This window comes from Labrus bergylta, chromosome 8 (assembly GCF_963930695.1).
Source record: "Labrus bergylta chromosome 8, fLabBer1.1, whole genome shotgun sequence".
NCBI lineage: Eukaryota > Metazoa > Chordata > Actinopteri > Labriformes > Labridae > Labrus > Labrus bergylta.
The window spans coordinates 31,853,430-31,873,429 of record NC_089202.1 but is presented as its reverse complement, the minus strand read 5'-3'; the positions used below and the strand labels follow the sequence as shown (position 1 = coordinate 31,873,429).

At 45.5% G+C, this 20,000-nt stretch overlaps 3 protein-coding genes and 1 long non-coding RNA gene across 4 annotated transcripts in view; 3 read left to right on the top strand and 1 right to left on the bottom strand.

Annotated features, from left to right (window-relative positions):
- The window catches only part of LOC110004080 (uncharacterized), a 7,309-nt gene extending 4,481 nt beyond the window's left edge, over positions 1-2,828 (top strand). Inside the window, exons 5-6 of the mRNA XM_020659626.3 lie at positions 1-30; positions 2,094-2,828. The exon at positions 1-30 is cut by the window's left edge and continues 5 nt beyond it. Coding sequence (XP_020515282.2) covers positions 1-29 — 29 coding nt within the window. The 3' untranslated portion in view covers position 30; positions 2,094-2,828. The remainder of the gene's footprint in view (positions 31-2,093) is intronic.
- Positions 2,829-4,866: 2,038 nt separating this feature from the next.
- The window catches only part of cmtm6 (CKLF-like MARVEL transmembrane domain containing 6), a 21,486-nt gene continuing 6,352 nt past the window's right edge, over positions 4,867-20,000 (bottom strand). The window contains exons 3-5 of the mRNA XM_065957839.1: positions 13,829-14,005; positions 7,818-7,916; positions 4,867-6,861 (exon numbers count right to left, since the gene is read on the bottom strand). Coding sequence (XP_065813911.1) covers positions 6,682-6,861; positions 7,818-7,916; positions 13,829-14,005 — 456 coding nt within the window. The 3' untranslated portion in view covers positions 4,867-6,681. The remainder of the gene's footprint in view (positions 6,862-7,817; positions 7,917-13,828; positions 14,006-20,000) is intronic.
- Positions 8,947-11,580, top strand: zgc:158320 (uncharacterized protein LOC780837 homolog). The gene is made up of 2 exons (XM_065957862.1): positions 8,947-9,337; positions 11,227-11,580. Exons 1-2 carry the CDS (start codon positions 8,978-8,980, stop codon positions 11,578-11,580), a joined length of 714 nt encoding a protein of 237 aa, XP_065813934.1. The 5' UTR covers positions 8,947-8,977.
- Positions 12,100-13,234, top strand: LOC136179792 (uncharacterized). Its single transcript, XR_010666756.1, has 3 exons — positions 12,100-12,234; positions 12,492-12,737; positions 13,135-13,234. It is a non-coding gene; the product is annotated as an uncharacterized lncRNA (long non-coding RNA).

Sequence of the window (20,000 nt, the reverse complement as noted above, 5' to 3'; positions counted from 1 at the left end):
TTTTCCAGAAAGCAGCAGAGGTCGAATGAAGTGAGTCACTGACAGTCACATCACAAATATTAAGCGTGCAATGGATCACACATCTCACACTTTGGACTAGGGATGCACCACTTAAACATCTGTATTGGACGATATCGGGACAATACCATGATTTCATTTTTTTATCAACCTACAGATCACATACATTTCCAACTGTCCTGGTGATCTGATGCTATATATTTAGACAGGATTGAAAATGACTTTAACCTTTAACCCTTCATGTGTCAGAGGCGGCTCAAGCCCAGCTGCTGATGGAGAACAGTTTGTTTCCATGACGTGGTTAAATGGCAGACACTCAGCTGATACCAGGAATATAACCCACAAATAAACACTTAAGTAATCTCTGATGAGTGAATATAGAGTTACAGAGAAACAGGAAGCTGTCCTATCAGCCAATCAGTGACAGGAACATTTCTCAATTTAACTGCTGAAAAAAACATCATACTCCTCTTGGTGTAACCGATGTTACATCATGTATCTTAAGAAATCACAGTTTTTCCTCCTCTCTAAGACATGGGGGGATGGATCAATAATCGGAGGAAGCTTCTGTGTTCTGGTGTATTTAGTTTAATTTGTCACTGCCTTTTAGGGCGCACAAGTGTACCGTGCTTGAGCACAGGACGGAGCACTCGCCCTAGTCAAACGAACTGGACTTTAGGGGTGAAGCTCTCCATTTTTCAAAAGCATCTCCAATATTGATCCTAGTTTGAGCACGTTTCTGCTCGTGGAGCTTATTAGAAACATGCAGAGGCTTTTTAGGTCGGGTACAATCACTTCTATCTGAACCACTTCTCTTGACCGCTTCCATCGCTGCAACACCTGTTGACCTGATAACTGCTCTCATATCTGGTGAACCGAGGGGCGTCCAAAACGGCCGTGTGGGGGGTGTCTTAAAAGCGCCTACCTTCTCTGGTCCAAACAAATCCAGAGCATTCAGGAGCAGAATCTAAAGTTAGAAGGAGGACATACTGACTGCTGCATTGTTGTCAGAGAAGCCAGCACTTCAACATAGCATGTTTCCTTAATGATCAGAGAGTAAGATACCTTTATCATCTCACGCTCTACACGAGTGGGGAGTGATAGAAAATGTCGCCAACTGATTTGTGCAATTCAGACAGTTTGAAGGATATTAATATTAATCATTTCACTCTCTACACATCTCACTGATTGGACCTTTAAGTCTACTTAGTATCTCTGTGACTTCACATTTAAATAAATCATTTCACTCTCTACACATCTCACTGATTGGACCTTTAAGTCTACTTAGTATCTCTGTGACTTCACATTTAAATAAATCCAAGCAGATTGAAAGTGTTCAATCAGGCCTGACCTCATGTTTAAAACTAAAGTATACCTGAAGCTCTGGTGCTTAAAACTCAGACAGCACCACAGTGACATCTGGTGGTCTTTTATAGTCATTACATCAAATTACATTTCAATCCCTTTTCCTGTTAAACATATTTACCTCCATGTTAACCTCTATAAAGTTAAATGTATAATATATAGATTGATTTTTTAAAACAAATATATAAATGAATGGACAATTACTAAAACTAAGTTATATTGTTGAGCTCTTAAATTACCTCAAATATAACAGTTATCAAAGCCAGAGAAACCCTTCATCCTCAAGCTGTAACGGGACGTGTCGTGGCGGTCGCCAGATCAGAGCCGCAATAACAGTCACAACATGTTTACTGTTGCCGTGGAAACAGCGGATGTTACGTTATATAAGGAAGTGTGAGCTGCTGCTGAAAGCTGCCGTACTGTTGCTGTTTGAGCTGCTGGGATAAAAACGTCATGTAAATTATACTCGGATACATTAGCTTGTCGGTAAACATATTCTCTTCCTCAGATCGGTTTCACCCGTTCTGCATGACTTCGGTCTACTTAGATTTAGGGTGGGGGTGGGGGTGGGGGCAGAGAGAATCACCCCCATGATTCCCCGCCAGCCTCGACATCATGTTTTGAAATTGCTTTGATTGAGAGCCCCCTGGTGGGGAAATTTAAATACTGTGCCTAAAACTAAATCCACTTTGTCTCATCTAAACTTTCAGACTTCATCTAGCAGCTGTGACGACCAGAGGACCTGACCAGGACCTGACCAGGACCAGACCAGTACGTCCAACAAGATGACCCGACCAGGACTCGACCAAAACGTCTGACAAGAGGACCTCAACACAGGACCTCCCAACAAGATGACCCGACCAGGACCAGACCAGAACGCCTGACAAGAGCACATGACCACAGAACGAGACCAGATCAGAACGCCCAACAAGATGACAGGACCAGAACTCGACCAAAACGTCTGACAAGAGGACCAGACCACAAGACCCGACAAGATGACCCAACTAGGACTCGATCAGAGGACCTGACCACAGGACCTCAACACAGGACCTCCCAGCAAGAAGACCTGACCAAAGGACCAGACCACAAGACCCGACCAGAATGCCCCACAACAGGACCCAACCAGTGATCACCTGAAACATTTGACTGAATACTGTGATTGATGTTTGTTTGTGTCCAGCAGGAATCAGACTGTACATAATGTAATATATTGTGTTGTTTACTGTTGACCTCTTTAACAGGTTTCAATTTAATATTTTATTTATCAGATTAATGGATCAGCTATTACTTCACAGGGGGATCCAAATATTTCACTTTATAATTTAAGCTAAAGCTATCTTTTATCCTTTGACACAATTTTCCATTTGTTGTGTGATTCATTATAATATGGAAAAAAAACAAATACTTGTGTTTCTATTAAAAATTAAATAAGAGTTCTTTGATTGTTTCAGCTCAAAGTGTATTTATTTGAAATGTGAGATCATTCAGAAAGATGTTGAAGTTGATTTACTACATACATGAAATACGGCTGGTTTTGATTCCATCTGATTGATAGTTATTCGTAAATAGTTTGCTTTATAACTGATGAAATTCATCCACATCCACCATTTAACTTCATGAACAGAAAACCAGCAGACAACGTGTGTATGTTACTCTCATTATCCAGAGTTTATTTTCATCTCCAGGACGGGATGATGTCTGAAGCTTCTGTTGTTGTTGATCCACAACCCAAACGTTTCCCGCCATCGCTGCTAGCTAACAGAGTAAAAACTAGCTTAAATGTTTAACTTAAATGACCATATTACATTTATATCATTGATTCGATGTTAGACTGACCGGAAAGTGGGCAGTTTCCTCTTGAAACTCGGGTCTACTTTTACACTTTTACCACATTTTTAAAGTGTGATATGTTTTATTCACTTTAGTCACCAAACATTCCAAGTCAGGGTGCAGTACCCGCTTTGTCCTTCCAGGCTGTCATTTACCGTAACCGAAATCCAAAGTGGGCGCTGTTTTGTGTAGCTTAAGAAAAACAATGATGACAAAAGATGATATATAAAAGTGAAGAACTCTAAGGTAAGGTAAGGCTGTTTTTACACATAAAACGACAACACAGGACAAAACATGATGAAGTGACAACTGTGCTCAGTACTAAAGAGAAAAGCCCGTCCGTAAAAAACAAAGATAAAGTATAATATTATACTTTATTTTATTTATATATTATAATAATAAAGTAACCCATAGTAAGAACAAGACAAATAAAAACAAGATACAAATCAGACTATACCCTCGGTCAACTAAAGTAAAATAAATGTACTGCTCCAAGAGAATGTTGCTTCTGCATTATATCTTGTTCATCACACTGTTGGCTGCTGAGACAAAGCTAGGACAGAAGAAGCTGGAATATATTATTTAAGGGGTGGGATTCATCTTTTAAAATGGAGCCGGATGTCCTCTGTAACTGTTTAATGTACAGGGATTCTGTGTTTAGCTGTGACTCTCAGATCAGCCTGCTGGACCATTTTACAATTTCATTCGGACCATTTTTGTTTTTAAGGGACAGGTTCCCAAACAACATGATAAAACTCTCACTCATTACAAATCTATATTTCATGAGTGTCCAGGTCCAGACAGGCAGCAGCAGTAAACATCACAACTAGCAGCCAAACATACAGATTAGGGCTGTCAGCGTTAACTAGTTAATCGCTGTTAACCCTGGTCTGAAATGAATCTATTAAATGTTTTTTTTATCACAATTATTCTCATGTTATTTTGTCCCTTCAGGCTCTCCGTAGATACTCGTCCTCAGTGTCTCCCTGTAGTCTCACTGATGTAAAAGAAGAACACTGCTGCATCTTTGAATGTCTCATTTCACTTTAACAAACTCTCAGACAGTAATATCCACCTGATGACATCACACATTGACCTTATGACATCAAACACTGACCTTATGACATCACACATTGACCTTATGACATCACACACTGACCTTAAGACATCACACATCGACCTTATGACATCAAACATTGACCTTATGACATCACACATTGACCTTATGACATCATTGACCTTATGACATCACACATTGACCTTATGACATCACACATTGACCTTATAACATCAAACATTGACCTTATGACATCACACATTGACCTTTGTTATCGTTCCTTTGAGCTGTTTCACCTCACTTTGGGATCCCTAACCACTTCCTGTTTCTGTGCTTAACTTCATGTCCAACTTTCCATCTACAGGAAGGGCCTTACTTTATTTCAAAGTAAAAGCACACAGCAAGTAAAGTACTCTCATCTTAAAGGAGCAATATGTAACTGTGACACCTAGTGTTTAAAATGGGTACTGCAGTCCAAATTCAAAACATTGCAGAGGGCTGTGCCGCTGTGCCCCCCCTCCTCCTCCTCCTCCTCCTGAGTCAATGTAGAGGCAGTTTCTGAAACTTCAAACAAACGATTCAAACAAACGAGCCCATTTATTCCTTGAAAATGTGTTTATTAAACAAAAGGATGATAAAATGATGAGATATCAAACATGCTCACAGACAAAGTGAGATCTGTTATAAACAGTATTAAGTGTGTAAAGGTGTAGAAAACAGGCACACGATAGAAGAGATCATGAACATATAGATTTATATATCTACCACAGGCTTTTTATTTCTACATAATAAACTTCACTGTCTTGAACGTTTGAAGGTGAAAAATGCTGGAATATAAAAAAAAACAGATATCTGGGATCATCTGACAGAACGTTCTTTCAGTGTGCTCTGATTGGTTAGGAAAATGATCTGTGATTGTCAAGTTATTATTCATGTCATTAAAGTGAACAAGCACAGAATAAGTTCAAACTGTGAATCAGTCTGTGAGAAGGTTTGAATCTGTGACGGCCACCGTTCAGGTTTCAAGTCTTCTGCACTCAGACGGATCAGTCTCCGTTTCATAAAACATCAGCGTCCCACTTCTCCATCTCGTGATTATTCCCATTCATTTGAATATCTTGCAGCAGAAAATTGCAGCAGATTTCACTCATTGGACGTTTTGATTTTTACACCTTAATGACGTCGTTTAATCAGAAAAGTAGAAACATGAGACCTCTGAGAAGTCTTGCAGTCCTCTTCATGTCCTGGGCATCAGAATAAAAACATGGATTAAAATAATCATGAAAGGATCGTGTCTTTGGAGGCTGAGGGGAATGCGTTCTTGCAAATAAAATGAAAGCTTGGTCGGTTTTCTACAGAGCGCCAGAAGTCCAAAAAACAAAACAGAAAACATCTTGTGGGGAATGACATGCAGGAAAGGAGTCACTGGTCGGATTTGAACCCGATGCTTGGAGGACTCGAGCCTCTGATGACTGTCCCTTCTCCCCCACAGACCAATCAGGATCGAGAATTTGGCGGGACTTCTGATTTCAGGTTGGTCGACAACAATGAGGAGACGCTGGCTGAGACGTTGGAAATGTTTGAACTTTGAACCCAAAAAACCTCTAAAAATAAAACGTTGATATTTACAGACTGTGGCGCTCGCTGCCAGCACGAAGAGCGCCGTTAATAAACACTAACCGCTCATGTTCAGGCTTTATTTCCTTCACACAAATTAAATTAAAAACAAAGTGATTAAGACGTTTGAATCAGCGGGACAGAAGGCACGACGTGATTGATCAAAAACACAGACGCTGAAATCAATAAAAAGTATAAAACATCACGAGTACAAACAGTGTAGCTGTAGGGGTCAAAGGTCGAAACACGAGGCCCGTCTCTGGTGATGAAGCTGCTTCAGATAGAAGACATTAAAGACTCTCTGACATCACGAGTGGGCGGAGTTTACCACAAACTCTCAAAGTAAGATGAGTATTTACAACAGTCGGTGTGCATGACGGGGATTTCACTGAACAGACTTCATGATGTTTGTGAGGAGGAGACGTGAGCGAGGGTTAGGGGGGCGGGGCTCTACTGAGGTAAAACGAGATGTAAAAAGAACGACCCTTTAAAACCTGAAAATACGTCAAACATAAGAAACAGACTTCCTGTTTTGAAACAATGTGTGTGTTCTCTCTTAAAACTCAAACTGAGCTCAGACGCTCTGCGCTGTGATTGGTTATATTTTTCATGTACTGATCAGTGCAGCACGTGGCGTGGAAGAGACAAAAACAGGATATGAAACGACTTAATAAACCAGGTCAGCTGTCGGCCGCAGAAGCTCCGCCTCTCGTCGTCATCTTAAAGGAATAGTGCACAAAATAATCTCTGACCTCGGCGTGCAGCGTACGAATGCACACGGGGGAACGTTTAAATCAGGCCTCTTCTGGCCCATTGGGCGCCGGCGCCAGTTTCTCCGTCTCTGGAGCGTTGGCTGGCACCGCGACGCCGTTACTGGGCTCCAGCTTCCCGTCCTTTTTAAAGGGAAACCCACGATTTTTCAGGAACAGGCCGAAGTCGAGGAGATACGCCAAGGACGCCATGAAGCCGAACGCCTGGAGGAGGAAACGAGAAAGAAATGATAACAAACTGGAGACTTAAGGAGACAGGAGAGGAAAGGAGGAAGGAAAGAAGCAAAGGAAAGATGGACAGGAGACTGAGGAAAGGAGGAAGCAAAGAAGGAAAGGAAAGATGGACAGGAGACTAAGGAAAGGAGGAAAGAAAGAAGAAGATAGAGAAAGAAAGAAGGAAGTAGGAACTGATAATATACAGAGGAGGTAGGAAAGGACAGGAGGAGTTAGGAAAGGACAGGAGGAGGTATGAAAGGTGAGTAGTGTCGGTTTGTGTGTTGATTTTTTCTCACCACAGCACATACTCAGGAAATTAATATAAGGAAAGAGAGGGGAAATGAAGGAATGAAGAGGGTAGACAAGGAAAGAAGGAGAACAGGAAGGAAAAGAATGTAGGAAAGGACAGTAGGAGGTAGGAGAGGACAGGAGGAGGTAGGAGAGGATAGGAGAAGATAGGAGAGGACAGGAGGAGGCTGGAAAGGACAGTAGGAGGTAGGAGAGGACAGGAGGAGATAGGAAAGGACAGGAGGAGGTAAGAGAGGACAGGAGGAGGAAGGAGAGTACAGGAGGAGGTAGGAGATGATAGGAGAAGATAGGAGAGGACAGGAGGAGACAGGAGAGGACAGGAGGAGACATGAGAGGACAGGAGGAGGTAGGAAAGACAGGAGGAGGTAGGAAAGGACAGGAGGAGGTAGGAAAGACAGGAGGAGGTAGGAGAGGACATGAGGAGGTAGGAAAGACAGGAGGAGGTAGGAGAGGACAGGAGGCGGTAGGAGAGGACAGGAAGAGGTAGGAAAGACAGGAGGAGGTAGGAGAGGACAGGAGGAGGTAGGAAAGACAGGAGGAGGTAGGAGAGGACAGGAGGAGGTAGGAGAGGACAGGAGGAGGTTAGGGTGTAGGAGAGGTGAGTAGTGTCAGTCAGTGTGTCGATGTTTACTCACCACAGCAGTTTTCTCCATTGATGTGTTCCCGTTTTCTGCGGCAAAAACGATGGAGGCGATGAGGAAGAACACGGCGATGCCACCAGTGTACACAAAGTCCTGGAGACGGAAGAGAAGGAGGAGGAGGAGGAGAGGGAGGAGAAGGAGGAGAGGGAGGAGGAGAGGGAGAAGGAGGAGGGGGAGAAGGAGAGGGAGGAGAAGGAGGGGGAGAAGGAGAGGGAGGAGAAGGAGAAAGAGGGGGAGTAGAAGGAGGGGTAGGAGGAGGAGAAGGAGGGGTAGGAGGAGGAGAAGGAGGGGGAGGAGAAGGAGGAGGAGGAGAAGGAGGGGGAGAAGGAGAAAGAGGGGGAGTAGAAGGAGGGGTAGGAGGAGGAGAAGGAGGAGGGCTAATGTTAGCTCTCTGTAGTTAGCTGGTAGCTTCACATTTCATGTAAACTGACACAGAATGAGCGTGATCTAAAAACTCTTACTAACATCCAAATAATCAGTGAGTATGTTCTTCTTCTTCTCTCTAGTTCTTGACTAAAACAGCTTTTATACACAAGGGGAGGAGCCGGCCGTCCCGTCCATGTAAACACGGCTCTGACAACAACACAGCCAGCGGGACTCGAGCTTCTCCCTCATTGTAGACAGTCAGGACTCAGAGACACATTTACACAGGACAGACTTTATGATTTATTGATGTGGAACATGTCGATCATTCTGTCTTTAAAGTGCAGCTGACCAATTTAAATATTGCCTTGCCTGAGATTGAGCAGCACCTGTGTGACATTTTTCAGGGTGATTTACAAATGAATACAAAGAACAAATGACAAAATGAAAAAATAACACAAACTACTACTATAAAAAAAAAAAATATATATATATATATATATATATATATATAGAAAAAAATGAGTAATTTGCTGTTTTTTTGTCCTCTAGCTAGTCAGTCTAAAAACACAAACTTCATAGTACAGCCTGTAGGTGGCAGCAGTAGGCTTCGCAGCACACAGCCTGCCGGAATATCATGAGTCGAAGAAGAAGAGAACCGGAAGCTAAAAGCAGTTCGGCTGACGGTCGTAGTAATCATGTAAATGAAGTTATCTTTATGGTGAACTAACGCGTATTTTAAATATTTCACAGTGTTGACTCTTTGCCTGGCGTGTTGTAGCGGCGCAGGGATGCCGTGGAGGTGCTGTGTCCCCGGATGTAAAGGCTACGATGAGGCGAAGTCGATGGGGGTCGTGTTTCACGGGTTACCGACCAGAGACCCTCCGCGCTGCAGAGTGTGGCTCAAAGCGATCCAGAATCCCCGGTTCGACGAGGACACACCTGTCTCCAGGTACAGCGGAGTGAGGGTCTGCAGCCTGCACTTTAAACCCGAAGACTACGAGGAGGACTTCAGGGCCAAGATACTGAACATCCCGCCGAAACCGACGCTGAGGAGCGGCGCTGTGCCGTCAGTGTTCCCCGGGAGAGAGCGCGCTGAGCCCGGCTGCACAGCTGCACCTGCTCCCGCCACGAAGAGGAGGAGAACACAGGTGAAGGCTCCCCACAGGTCCTAAAGCAGGTTCATTCAGTCACAGGATCCCCCCCAGGTCCTAAAGCAGGTTCATTCAGTCACAGGATCCCCCCAGGTCCTAAAGCAGGTTCATTCAGTCACAGGATCCCCCCCAGGTCCTAAAGCAGGTTCATTCAGTCACAGGATCCCCCCAGGTCCTAAAGCAGGTTCATTCAGTCACAGGATCCCCCCCAGGATCCCCACAGGTCCTAAAGCAGGTTCATTCAGTCACAGGATCCCCCCCAGGATCCCCCCAGGTCCTAAAGCAGGTTCATTCAGTCACAGGATCCCCCCAGGTCCTAAAGCAGGTTCATTCAGTCACAGGATCCCCCCCAGGTCCTAAAGCAGGTTCATTCAGTCACAGGATCCCCCCAGGTCCTAAAGCAGGTTCATTCAGTCACAGGATCCCCCCCAGGATCCCCACAGGTCCTAAAGCAGGTTCATTCAGTCACAGGATCCCCCCCAGGATCCCCCCAGGTCCTAAAGCAGGTTCATTCAGTCACAGGATCCCCACAGGTCCTAATGCAGGTTCATTCAGTCACAGGATCCCCACAGGTCCTAATGCAGGTTCATTCAGTCACAGGATCCCCCCCAGGATCCCCCCAGGTCCTAAAGCAGGTTCATTCAGTCACAGGATCCCCCCAGGTCCTAAAGCAGGTTCATTCACTCACAGGATCCCCCCCAGGTCCTAAAGCAGGTTCATTCAGTCACAGGATCCCCCCCAGGTCCTAAAGCAGGTTCATTCAGTCACAGGATCCCCCCAGGTCCTAAAGCAGGTTCATTCACTCACAGGATCCCCCCAGGTCCTAAAGCAGGTTCATTCACTCACAGGATCCCCCCCAGGTCCTAAAGCAGGTTCATTGAGTCACAGGATCCCCCCAGGTCCTAAAGCAGGTTCATTCAGTCACAGGATCCCCACAGGTCCTAAAGCAGGTTCATTCAGTCACAGGATCCCCCCAGGTCCTAAAGCAGGTTCATTCAGTCACAGGATCCCCCCCAGGTCCTAAAGCAGGTTCATTCAGTCACAGGATCCCCCCAGGTCCCTAAAGCAGGGGCCCCTCAAAAGCAATGATATCTTCAAACATTACTATAGCAGATCTGATTTATATAGGGTGATAGAGTGAAGTCAAACTCCCTCTGGGTTTGTTGTTCTGAGCTCTTTGTTAGCACTGTTTCACCCAGAGGCTCATGGTGCATTCATGTGGTGTCAGACAAATCGGAAAAGGGAGTTTCCTAGTTGTAAAATGCACATGAACACCTGCTCAAGTCGGAACAACAACTCAACAACTCTGAAGAGAATAAGGCGCCCGACTTCCCGACTTGACGTCAGACTCGTCGTCACATGAGGGGAAAAATATGTTTAGTTAATGTCAACATACTTTTTAAATAATTCAGGGGCGGAGCTTATAGAGGCATAAAGGCGATGAACAATTCAAGGAAAACAAACAAACCGTCCAAACTGAAGAATTATTTTTTATCTAAATAATTAAAAGTAAGAACACAAATATGAGAAAACAAGATTCTTCTCAATGTTGATTTTCTGTTTTTTTGTGACGCCATTATACCTCTAGTCACAGCAACCCTGAGTGGGCGGGGCCATCTCTCTTCCCCCACATGGAGGCGGGGCTAACTGTAAGGGAGGGAGGGGTTTCACATGAATCATGTTTGAGCCTTTGAGTAAAACAAAAGCTGCTGAAGGAAGCAGCAAATCTTTAAAGTACACTCAAGAAAAGAAGTAGACGTCGGCACCATTATGTGAAGCAGAAGCGACCATATATGGACGTGAGGGCGGAGCTTAAGATGGAGAGGGTTTATAAGGTTATGAATGATTCTGTCAGTGACAGTCTTGTTGGATTATTTTGTTGGCAGGCGTCCTCTGGAGCAGCAGCGGGCTCCTCCCAGCCTCCTCCTCTTCCTCCTCCAGCGTCAGAGGAGAGTTTCTGCATCGTGGTGTCGGTGGATCCTCTGGACGGCGGCCTCCACTCAGAACCAGAACTCAACTCTGCGTCTGAAGAGTCCGATGAAGACATGGACAAGGACTGCGCCGTGGTGTACACCCGCAGCCTGATGGAGCTGTTCAGGAGGTGTCAGACATGCGGCCTGCCCGTCGATCAGAAGCAGGTGTTTCACTCAGGTGCACAGGTGAGCGTGAAGTGGAGCTGTCATGGCGGACACTCAGGTGTGTGGAAGTCGTCACCTCGACTGAGAGACGAGGTGCAATGAGACGCTCACTCCTGCTTCTTTACACCGGGCCGATGTTAACGGTTTGAGGAGGAGAAGAACTTTGTTTAAAGAGACGGAGACGCTTCCTGTCAGCACAGCTCACCTGGTGGACGCTGTCAGCACAGCTCACCTGGTGGACGCTGTCAGCACAGCTCACCTGGTGGACGCTGTCAGCACAGCTCACCTGGTGTGGACGCTGTCAGCTCACCTGGTGTGGACGCTGTCAGCTCACCTGGTGGACGCTGTCAGCTCACCTGGTGGACGCTGTCAGCTCACCTGGTGTGGACGCTGTCAGCTCACCTGGTGTGGACGCTGTCAGCTCACCTGGTGTGGACGCTGTCAGCTCACCTGGTGGACGCTGTCAGCTCACCTGGTGTGGACGCTGTCAGCTCACCTGGTGTGGACGCTGTCAGCTCACCTGGTGTGGACGCTGTCAGCTCACCTGGTGGACGCTGTCAGCTCACCTGGTGGACGCTGTCAGCACAGCTCACCTGGGGGACGCTGTCAGCTCACCTGGTGGACGCTGTCAGCACAGCTCACCTGGTGGACGCTGTCAGCTCACCTGGTGTGGACGCTGTCAGCTCACCTGGTGTGGACGCTGTCAGCTCACCTTCATGTTGGACTCCACGTCGGGGACGGTCCACACTGCTGCAGGTCAGTGGAAACTTTCAGACGTTATTCCACACACCTCGAGCAGCAGCTCCAGAGGGAAGAAAAACTTTACTGAAAGTATTTTCCCGTTAAGCATTTCATACGAAATTTTGTTTTTTTGAAACAACGTATTTTAAAAAACGATTCAAACTCTTATCTGACTGAAGCTCGATGAGAACTAAAGATGTTCAGTCATGTTTTTAAAAAGCTGCCAAAACTCAGATTCATTAGCTCGTCGGTAAACATATTCTCTTCCTCAGGTGTCTCCCGGTCGTCATGACTACCATCAACCCTGAGTGATGGAGAGGAGGAGCTGGAGAATAAATCTGTTATTGAAGGTCCCCGGTCAGCATGTCCACAGGAGGAGGTGTGGAACAGGTTGAATCTTCACCACAGAGACAAATAAGAAGCTACAGAAACACGCTCAGACTGAAGACGCTCTGCAGAGACACTCGTCACAGTTTGGCTCCGATCACAGATCAGTCACTTTTTTTCTGTTAGAAAAGGTGGAGGAGGACTGTTTGAAAAGGTGGAGGGGGGGACTGTTTGAAAAGGTGGAGGAGGAGGACTGTTTGAAAAGGTGGAGGGGGACTGTTTGAAAAGGTGGAGGGGGGGACTGTTTGAAAAGGTGGAGGAGGGGAGTGTTTGAAAAGGTGGAGGAGGAGGACTGTTTGAAAAGGTGGAGGAGGAGGACTGTTTGAAAAGATGGAGGAGGAGGACTGTTTGAAAAGGTGGAGGAGGACTGTTTGAAAAGATGGAGGAGGGGACTGTTTGAAAAGGTGGAGGAGGGGACTGTTTGAAAAGGTGGAGGAGGACTGTTTGAAAAGGTGGAGGAGGGGACTGTTTGAAAAGATGGAGGAGGGGACTGTTTGAAAAGGTGGAGGAGGAGGACTGTTTGAAAAGATGGAGGAGGGGACTGTTTGAAAAGGTGGAGGAGGACTGTTTGAAAAGGTGGAGGAGGACTGTTTGAAAAGGTGGAGGAGGACTGTTTGAAAAGGTGGAGGGGGACTGTTTGAAAAGGTGGAGGGGGACTGTTTGAAAAGGTGGAGGAGGGGACTGTTTGAAAAGGTGGAGGAGGGGACTGTTTGAAAAGGTGGAGGAGGGAACTGTTTGAAAAGGTGGAGGAGGGGGACTGTTTGAAAAGGTGGAGGGGGACTGTTTGAAAAGGTGGAGGAGGGGACTGTTTGAAAAGGTGGAGGAGGGGACTGTTTGATAAGGTGGAGGAGGGGGGATGATATGTCCTCTTCCAAGATAATCCAATCTTTTTGTATCATTTAGAAAGTCTGCAGGAGTTCGTCTGGAACTTGTGGTAAATAAAAACTCATTAGAATTCTTGTTGTCTAAGAGTTATTGTTTGTTACTGTGGTATCTATCTTTTGATTTTTACTAGAATCATATTGAGTTTGAAGTTCTGTTTTCCAGAACGCTCTAATCTGACGGGGTCAACGTCCCGCTGTGAGAGGCGTGTTTGAAAGAGTCACGGTGAACTTGAGCCTGTATAACGCCATTCGAGTCTTCTGGCCACTTTTGACACCGCAGGTCACACCTAAACATTCACACACAAAGTCAGCAGGTAAATGACACCTGGAGCTCTTACCAGGCAGGGCCAGCAGGTGATGCCCACTCGGGAGTGCAGGTTTGTGGAGAGGAGGATGAGGAGCAGCAGTGTGAAGAGGAACGCCGTGCAGCTGATGAACTCAAAGAAGTAGAGCGCGGTGCAGTTGAAGCAGCTGTTCACCACCTCCTCCAGGATGAAGGCCACGAAGGAGAGCAGCTGATGGAGAGAGAGAGAGAGGGGCGTTCATTTCACCTGGAGAGACTCACTGATGATGTCACAGAATATCTAAACAGTTCATTTACTAAACTCAGAATGAAGTCAGACCTGACTGATGGACTTTAACACCTTCACACTGACGTTGTTCACATTGTTGTTGTTGATTTCTGACACCACGAGTTTGAAAACGATTAATTTTCTGTTTTAATAACGATCGATAGAACAACGTTTTGTCATCAGACAGGTGTGCAGGAGAGGAAAGAAGCCATGAAGACAAGCAGACAAACTCCAGCACGCTGTCTCCACCACACAAAAATATTCCATTAGACCGTGTGCAGGAGTTTGTCTGCAAGTTTTCATCATTAAAAAAACAAACATCACCCAGTGTTGGATGTCTAGCAGGGCTGGAAATGAACATTTTCACCTCCCTGCCTCTGTGACTCAAATCTACCTGCCACATTATTTTAACGGGCAGCATGACGTTAAAGACGTTTTATATAAAATCTTTGTCTCGCTCATGAACAGAAAAAAAAAAAAGAAGGTTGATAGGAGTTGATTGTTTTTAAGCTCTTTAGAGTTTCCATCTCAGCCGTGTCCTCAGAGGAACCCTAACCCTGCTGTCTATAAGACTAACATTTCTGTTGCCATGGTAACAAATGGGCGTCAGAAACCTTTAATTATTTACCAAAAGCTTTGAGACAAGAGTTCAGACCTCTTGATGCGACCCACCTGAAGCATTCAAATTCACACAAATGAAAGGTCACTTTTGCTAAATGTTGCTAAATGCTATGCTCATGATGGATTAACGCTGCGTCTGTTACCTGCTTTTTGTAAAGCGTCTCCAGGTCACACTTGTTATGAATTGGCGCTCCACAAATAACGGTGACAGCGTGACATTTGGCTCGTGTGGATTTGACTGAGAGCAGACTTTGTTTAGATTTCTTTACAGATATAAATATCAGCATGTGGATAGATGTTTGGTGTCTGCAGCTTCTGTCCTTGTTGCCGTGGTGATGAACAGATATCGATATCATTTGATTTGTACCAAAGTTTAAAAGTCTGGTATCATGACGACCGTACTGTAGAGCTCCTCCTGGTTGTGTTTTAATCAGAGAAACATTCCCTTCTGTTTTACACCTTTACTGTAAACTTAACAAAAGAGACAAAAACCATCCTAAAATAAAGTTTACAAAGTGAAAACAGCTCAGAGACATTTCTCTGCAGGCTGAACAGAGCGACCAACGGGCCGGTTCAAAGTACGATTCAGACCAGTAAAAAAAAAACCCAACAGACTGTGTTTTATTAAGAGTGGATAAAACGCCCACACACACTCTCTCTCTCTCTCTCTCTCTCTGGGGGCGTTTGGGCGAGTCACCACACTGAGTCAACAGGAAAAGGATGTTGGCCTCGTCCTGTTGGAGAGACACACCCCCCCTCACACTGAATCAATAATGGTACGATCCACAGTGAGGCCTCCATGCTGCTGTTTTCACGCAGATTACAAACGGAGAACACAACAAATATCTATAAGAACCAGGACCTGATGCAAACATGAAATGATGACAAATCGCTGTTCTGGACTCGAGGGTGGTGATACGAGAATTTTAAAGGAGCAGTATGTAACTCTGACACCCAGTGTTTAATCCAAATTCTAAACATCATAGAGAGCTGTCCCCCCCCTCCCCTCACTCAGGTCACCATGTGGTGGACTCTGAAGCTTCAGTGTTTATCCAGCTCTGCATGGGTCTGTAAACCTTTCGGTGTTCTAACCTCTCTCCATTTTTCAAAAGCATCTCCAATATTGATCCTAGTTTGAGCACGTTTCTGCTCGTGGAGCTTATTAGAAACATGCAGAGGCTTTTTAGGTCGGGTACAATCACTTCTATCTGAACCACTTCTCTTGACCGCTTCCATCACTGCAACACCTGTTGACCTGATAACTGCTCTCATATCTGACAAACAGAGGGGCGTCCAAAACGGCCGTGTGGGGGTGTGTCTTAAAAGCGCCTACCTTCTGTGGTCCAAACAAATCCAGAGCATTCAGGAGCAGAATCTAAAGTTAGAAGGAGGACATACTGGCTGCTGCATTGTTGTCAGAGAAGCCAGCACTTCAACATAGCATGTTTCCTTAATGATCAGAGAGTAAGATACCTTTATCATCTCACTCTCTACACAGCTCACTGATTGGTCCTTTAATACTTACATATGATCGTAGTAAAAAATCAAACAACATCACTTCCTGTTTCATACCAAGGCTCCCAATATTGAATCATTTCTATTTTTTTAAACTCTTGGATGTTCTCTAGCTCCGCCCTCTTGTCCAAATATGGTCACTTCTACTCCCAAGAAAAGTAAAGTTGGGGGCAGCCATGAGGAGCAAAGACAGAAAAGAGAAGTAACCGTTGACTCTGAAGTTTGCAGAATGTGTAGAAATGATAGATTACCCAGAAACCCTCAGAGCTCTTTGATGAGTGGTGAACAAACACAGACTTCTGTAGAGACTTCAGGACGGAGAACATTTAGTGTCGTTCTCTGTGTATTTTTGTTGTGCGGTAAACCAAACTCCAGACTACGCCTCCGTTACATCACCGAGGTTTAAAGCAGGAATATTCTCTGTTTGAGATGTTTGGTTATAAAAAGTCTGTGTTTCCTTCAGACAGAGACCAACCCTGAACCACAGAGCTCAGATCAGACGTCTGACATCTGTGCTCTCTCTCTCCATGAACCACTCGTCCTGAACTCATGGAGCTGCTGCTGTTTGTTCTAGAACACGGTTCAAGTCTCTCTGAGTGAGTTTAGCAACACTTTGTAAACCTCTCTGTCACTTAAATGATCAACAAGTGACCCTGCAGGAGTTTCTCTGTATGTTTGATCATTAAAACAGATAAATGATCCAACACTAGGCGCCTAGGACTTCTAATTTGGTTGCCATGGTATCAGACAGGTATCGATTATGTTTGACTGTACTAAAGCTCGACCGAGTTATCAGCCGGCCAATACCAGCATATCCAGTGACTATCGGTATCGGCTAGTTTTATCTCAAATATCTGATATTACAGATTTATTCACCAGTCAAATAGCATTTCATTTGAGTTTGATTGTATTACACTAGCAGTTCTGTCACCAGCAGGGGGCGCTATATGTATTACAACAAACATCATCATCACTCTGCAGAGTGTCGAGCAGTGATGCACGTTCATGCTCAGTTACTTTCCAGTTGAGTGACCATCAAATGTGTGAATCTATATCTGTTTCTACAGATAGAACATGGATATAAGAAAGATATCGGCCAATATAACGGTTTCTGATTTTTTCTCTCCCCAATATTGATATCGGTATCGTCCCCAAAATCCCATATCAGACAGTGACGACCCTGTATACGAGGACACAGCTTGTTTTCTTTATGTACAGGTTTAAGGTAAAGCATGCACACAAAATATTTCACACAATTATCGTCTGTGTGTTAAACTGCTCTCAGATACATTTCAACCTCGTGTTGGTCATTAACACCGGACTGTCAGAAGATCCACTCCACATGTTCAAGTCACTCCCTGACCCCTAACACACGGACTGCTGACCGCTGAGTCACATGGTCAGAAGGTCTGTAACGTCTGCAGGTAAACAGACTGTAACGTCTGCAGGTAAACAGACTGTAACGTCTGCAGGTAAACAGACTGTAACGTCTGCAGCAGGTAAACAGACTGTAACGTCTGCAGGTAAACAGGCTGTAACGTCTGCAGCGGGTAAACAGGCTGTAACGTCTGTAGGTAAACAGACTGTAACGTCTGCAGCGGGTAAACAGACTGTAACGTCTGCAGGTAAACAGACTGTAACGTCTGCAGCGGGTAAACAGACTGTAACGTCTGCAGGTAAACAGACTGTAACGTCTGCAGGTAAACAGACTGTAACGTCTGCAGCGGGTAAACAGGCTGTAACGTCTGCAGGTAAACAGACTGCAACGTCTGCAGGTAAACAGACTGTAACGTCTGCAGCGGGTAAACAGGCTGTAACGTCTGCAGGTAAACAGACTGTAACGTCTGCAGGTAAACAGACTGTAATGTCTGCAGGTAAACAGACTGTAACGTCTGCAGCGGGTAAACAGACTGTAACGTCTGCAGGTAAACAGACTGTAACGTCTGCAGGTAAACAGACTGTAACGTCTGCAGCGGGTAAACAGACTGTAACGTCTGCAGGTAAACAGACTGTAACGTCTGCAGCGGGTAAACAGACTGTAACGTCTGCAGCGGGTAAACAGACTGTAACGTCTGCAGCGGGTAAACAGACTGTAACGTCTGCAGCGGGTAAACAGGCTGTAACGTCTGCAGGTAAACAGACTGTAACGTCTGCAGGTCAACAGGCTGTAACGTCTGCAGCAGGTAAACAGGCTGTAACGTCTGCAGCAAGTAAACAGGCTGTAAAGACTGCAGGTAAACAGACTGTAAAGCCTGCAGGTAAACAGACTGTAACGTCTGCAGGTAAACAGACTGTAACGTCTGCAGCGGGTAAACAGACTGTAACGTCTGCAGGTAAACAGACTGTAACGTCTGCAGGTAAACAGACTGTAACGTCTGCAGCGGGTAAACAGGCTGTAACGTCTGCAGGTAAACAGACTGTAACGTCTGCAGGTAAACAGACTGTAATGTCTGCAGGTAAACAGACTGTAACGTCTGCAGCGGGTAAACAGACTGTAACGTCTGCAGGTAAACAGACTGTAACGTCTGCAGCGGGTAAACAGACTGTAACGTCTGCAGGTAAACAGACTGTAACGTCTGCAGCGGGTAAACAGACTGTAACGTCTGCAGGTAAACAGACTGTAACGTCTGCAGCGGGTAAACAGACTGTAACGTCTGCAGCGGGTAAACAGGCTGTAACGTCTGCAGGTAAACAGACTGTAACGTCTGCAGGTCAACAGGCTGTAACGTCTGCAGCAGGTAAACAGGCTGTAACGTCTGCAGCAAGTAAACAGGCTGTAAAGACTGCAGGTAAACAGACTGTAAAGCCTGCAGGTAAACAGACTGTAACGTCTGCAGGTAAACAGACTGTAACGTCTGCAGGTAAACAGACTGTAACGTCTGCAGCGGGTAAACAGGCTGTAACGTCTGCAGGTAAACAGACTGTAACGTCTGCAGGTAAACAGACTGTAACGTCTGCAGCGGGTAAACAGGCTGTAACGTCTGCAGGTAAACAGACTGTAATGTCTGCAGGTAAACAGGCTGTAACGTCTGCAGGTAAACAGACTGTAACGTCTGCAGCGGGTAAACAGGCTGTAACGTCTGCAGCGGGTAAACATACTGTAACGTCTGCAGCATGTAAACAGACTGTAATGTCTGCAGGTAAACAGACTGTAATGTCTGCAGGTAAACAGACTGTAATGTCTGCAGGTAAACAGACTGTAACGTCTGCAGGTAAACAGACTGTAACGTCTGCAGCAGGTAAACAGACTGTAACGTCTGCAGCGGGTAAACAGGCTGTAACGTCTGCAGCGGGTAAACAGGCTGTAACGTCTGCATGTAAACAGACTGTAACGTCTGCATGTAAACAGACTAACGTCTGCAGCGGGTAAACAGGCTGTAACGTCTGCAGGTAAACAGGCTGTAACGTCTGCAGCGGGTAAACAGGCTGTAACGTCTGCAGCGGGTAAACAGGCTGTAACGTCTGCATGTAAACAGACTGTAACGTCTGCATGTAAACAGACTAACGTCTGCAGCGGGTAAACAGGCTGTAACGTCTGCAGCGGGTAAACAGGCTGTAACGTCTGCATGTAAACAGACTGTAACGTCTGCATGTAAACAGACTAACGTCTGCAGCGGGTAAACAGGCTGTAACGTCTGCAGGTAAACAGGCTGTAACGTCTGCATGTAAACAGACTAACGACTGCAGCGGGTAAACAGGCTGTAACGTCTGCATGTAAACAGGCTGTAACGTCTGCAGGTAAACAGACTGTAACATATGCAGCGGGTAAACAGACTGTAACGTCTGCAGGTCAACAGACTAA

Bases quoted from the DNA above. Each gene is read 5' to 3' on its own strand.
- zgc:158320 (XM_065957862.1), top strand. From the start codon at position 8,978: ATGCCGTGGAGGTGCTGTGTCCCCGGATGTAAAGGCTACGATGAGGCG. The intron at 9,338-11,226 runs GTGAAGGCTCCC...TTTTGTTGGCAG, and splicing joins CGAAGAGGAGGAGAACACAG to GCGTCCTCTGGAGCAGCAGC.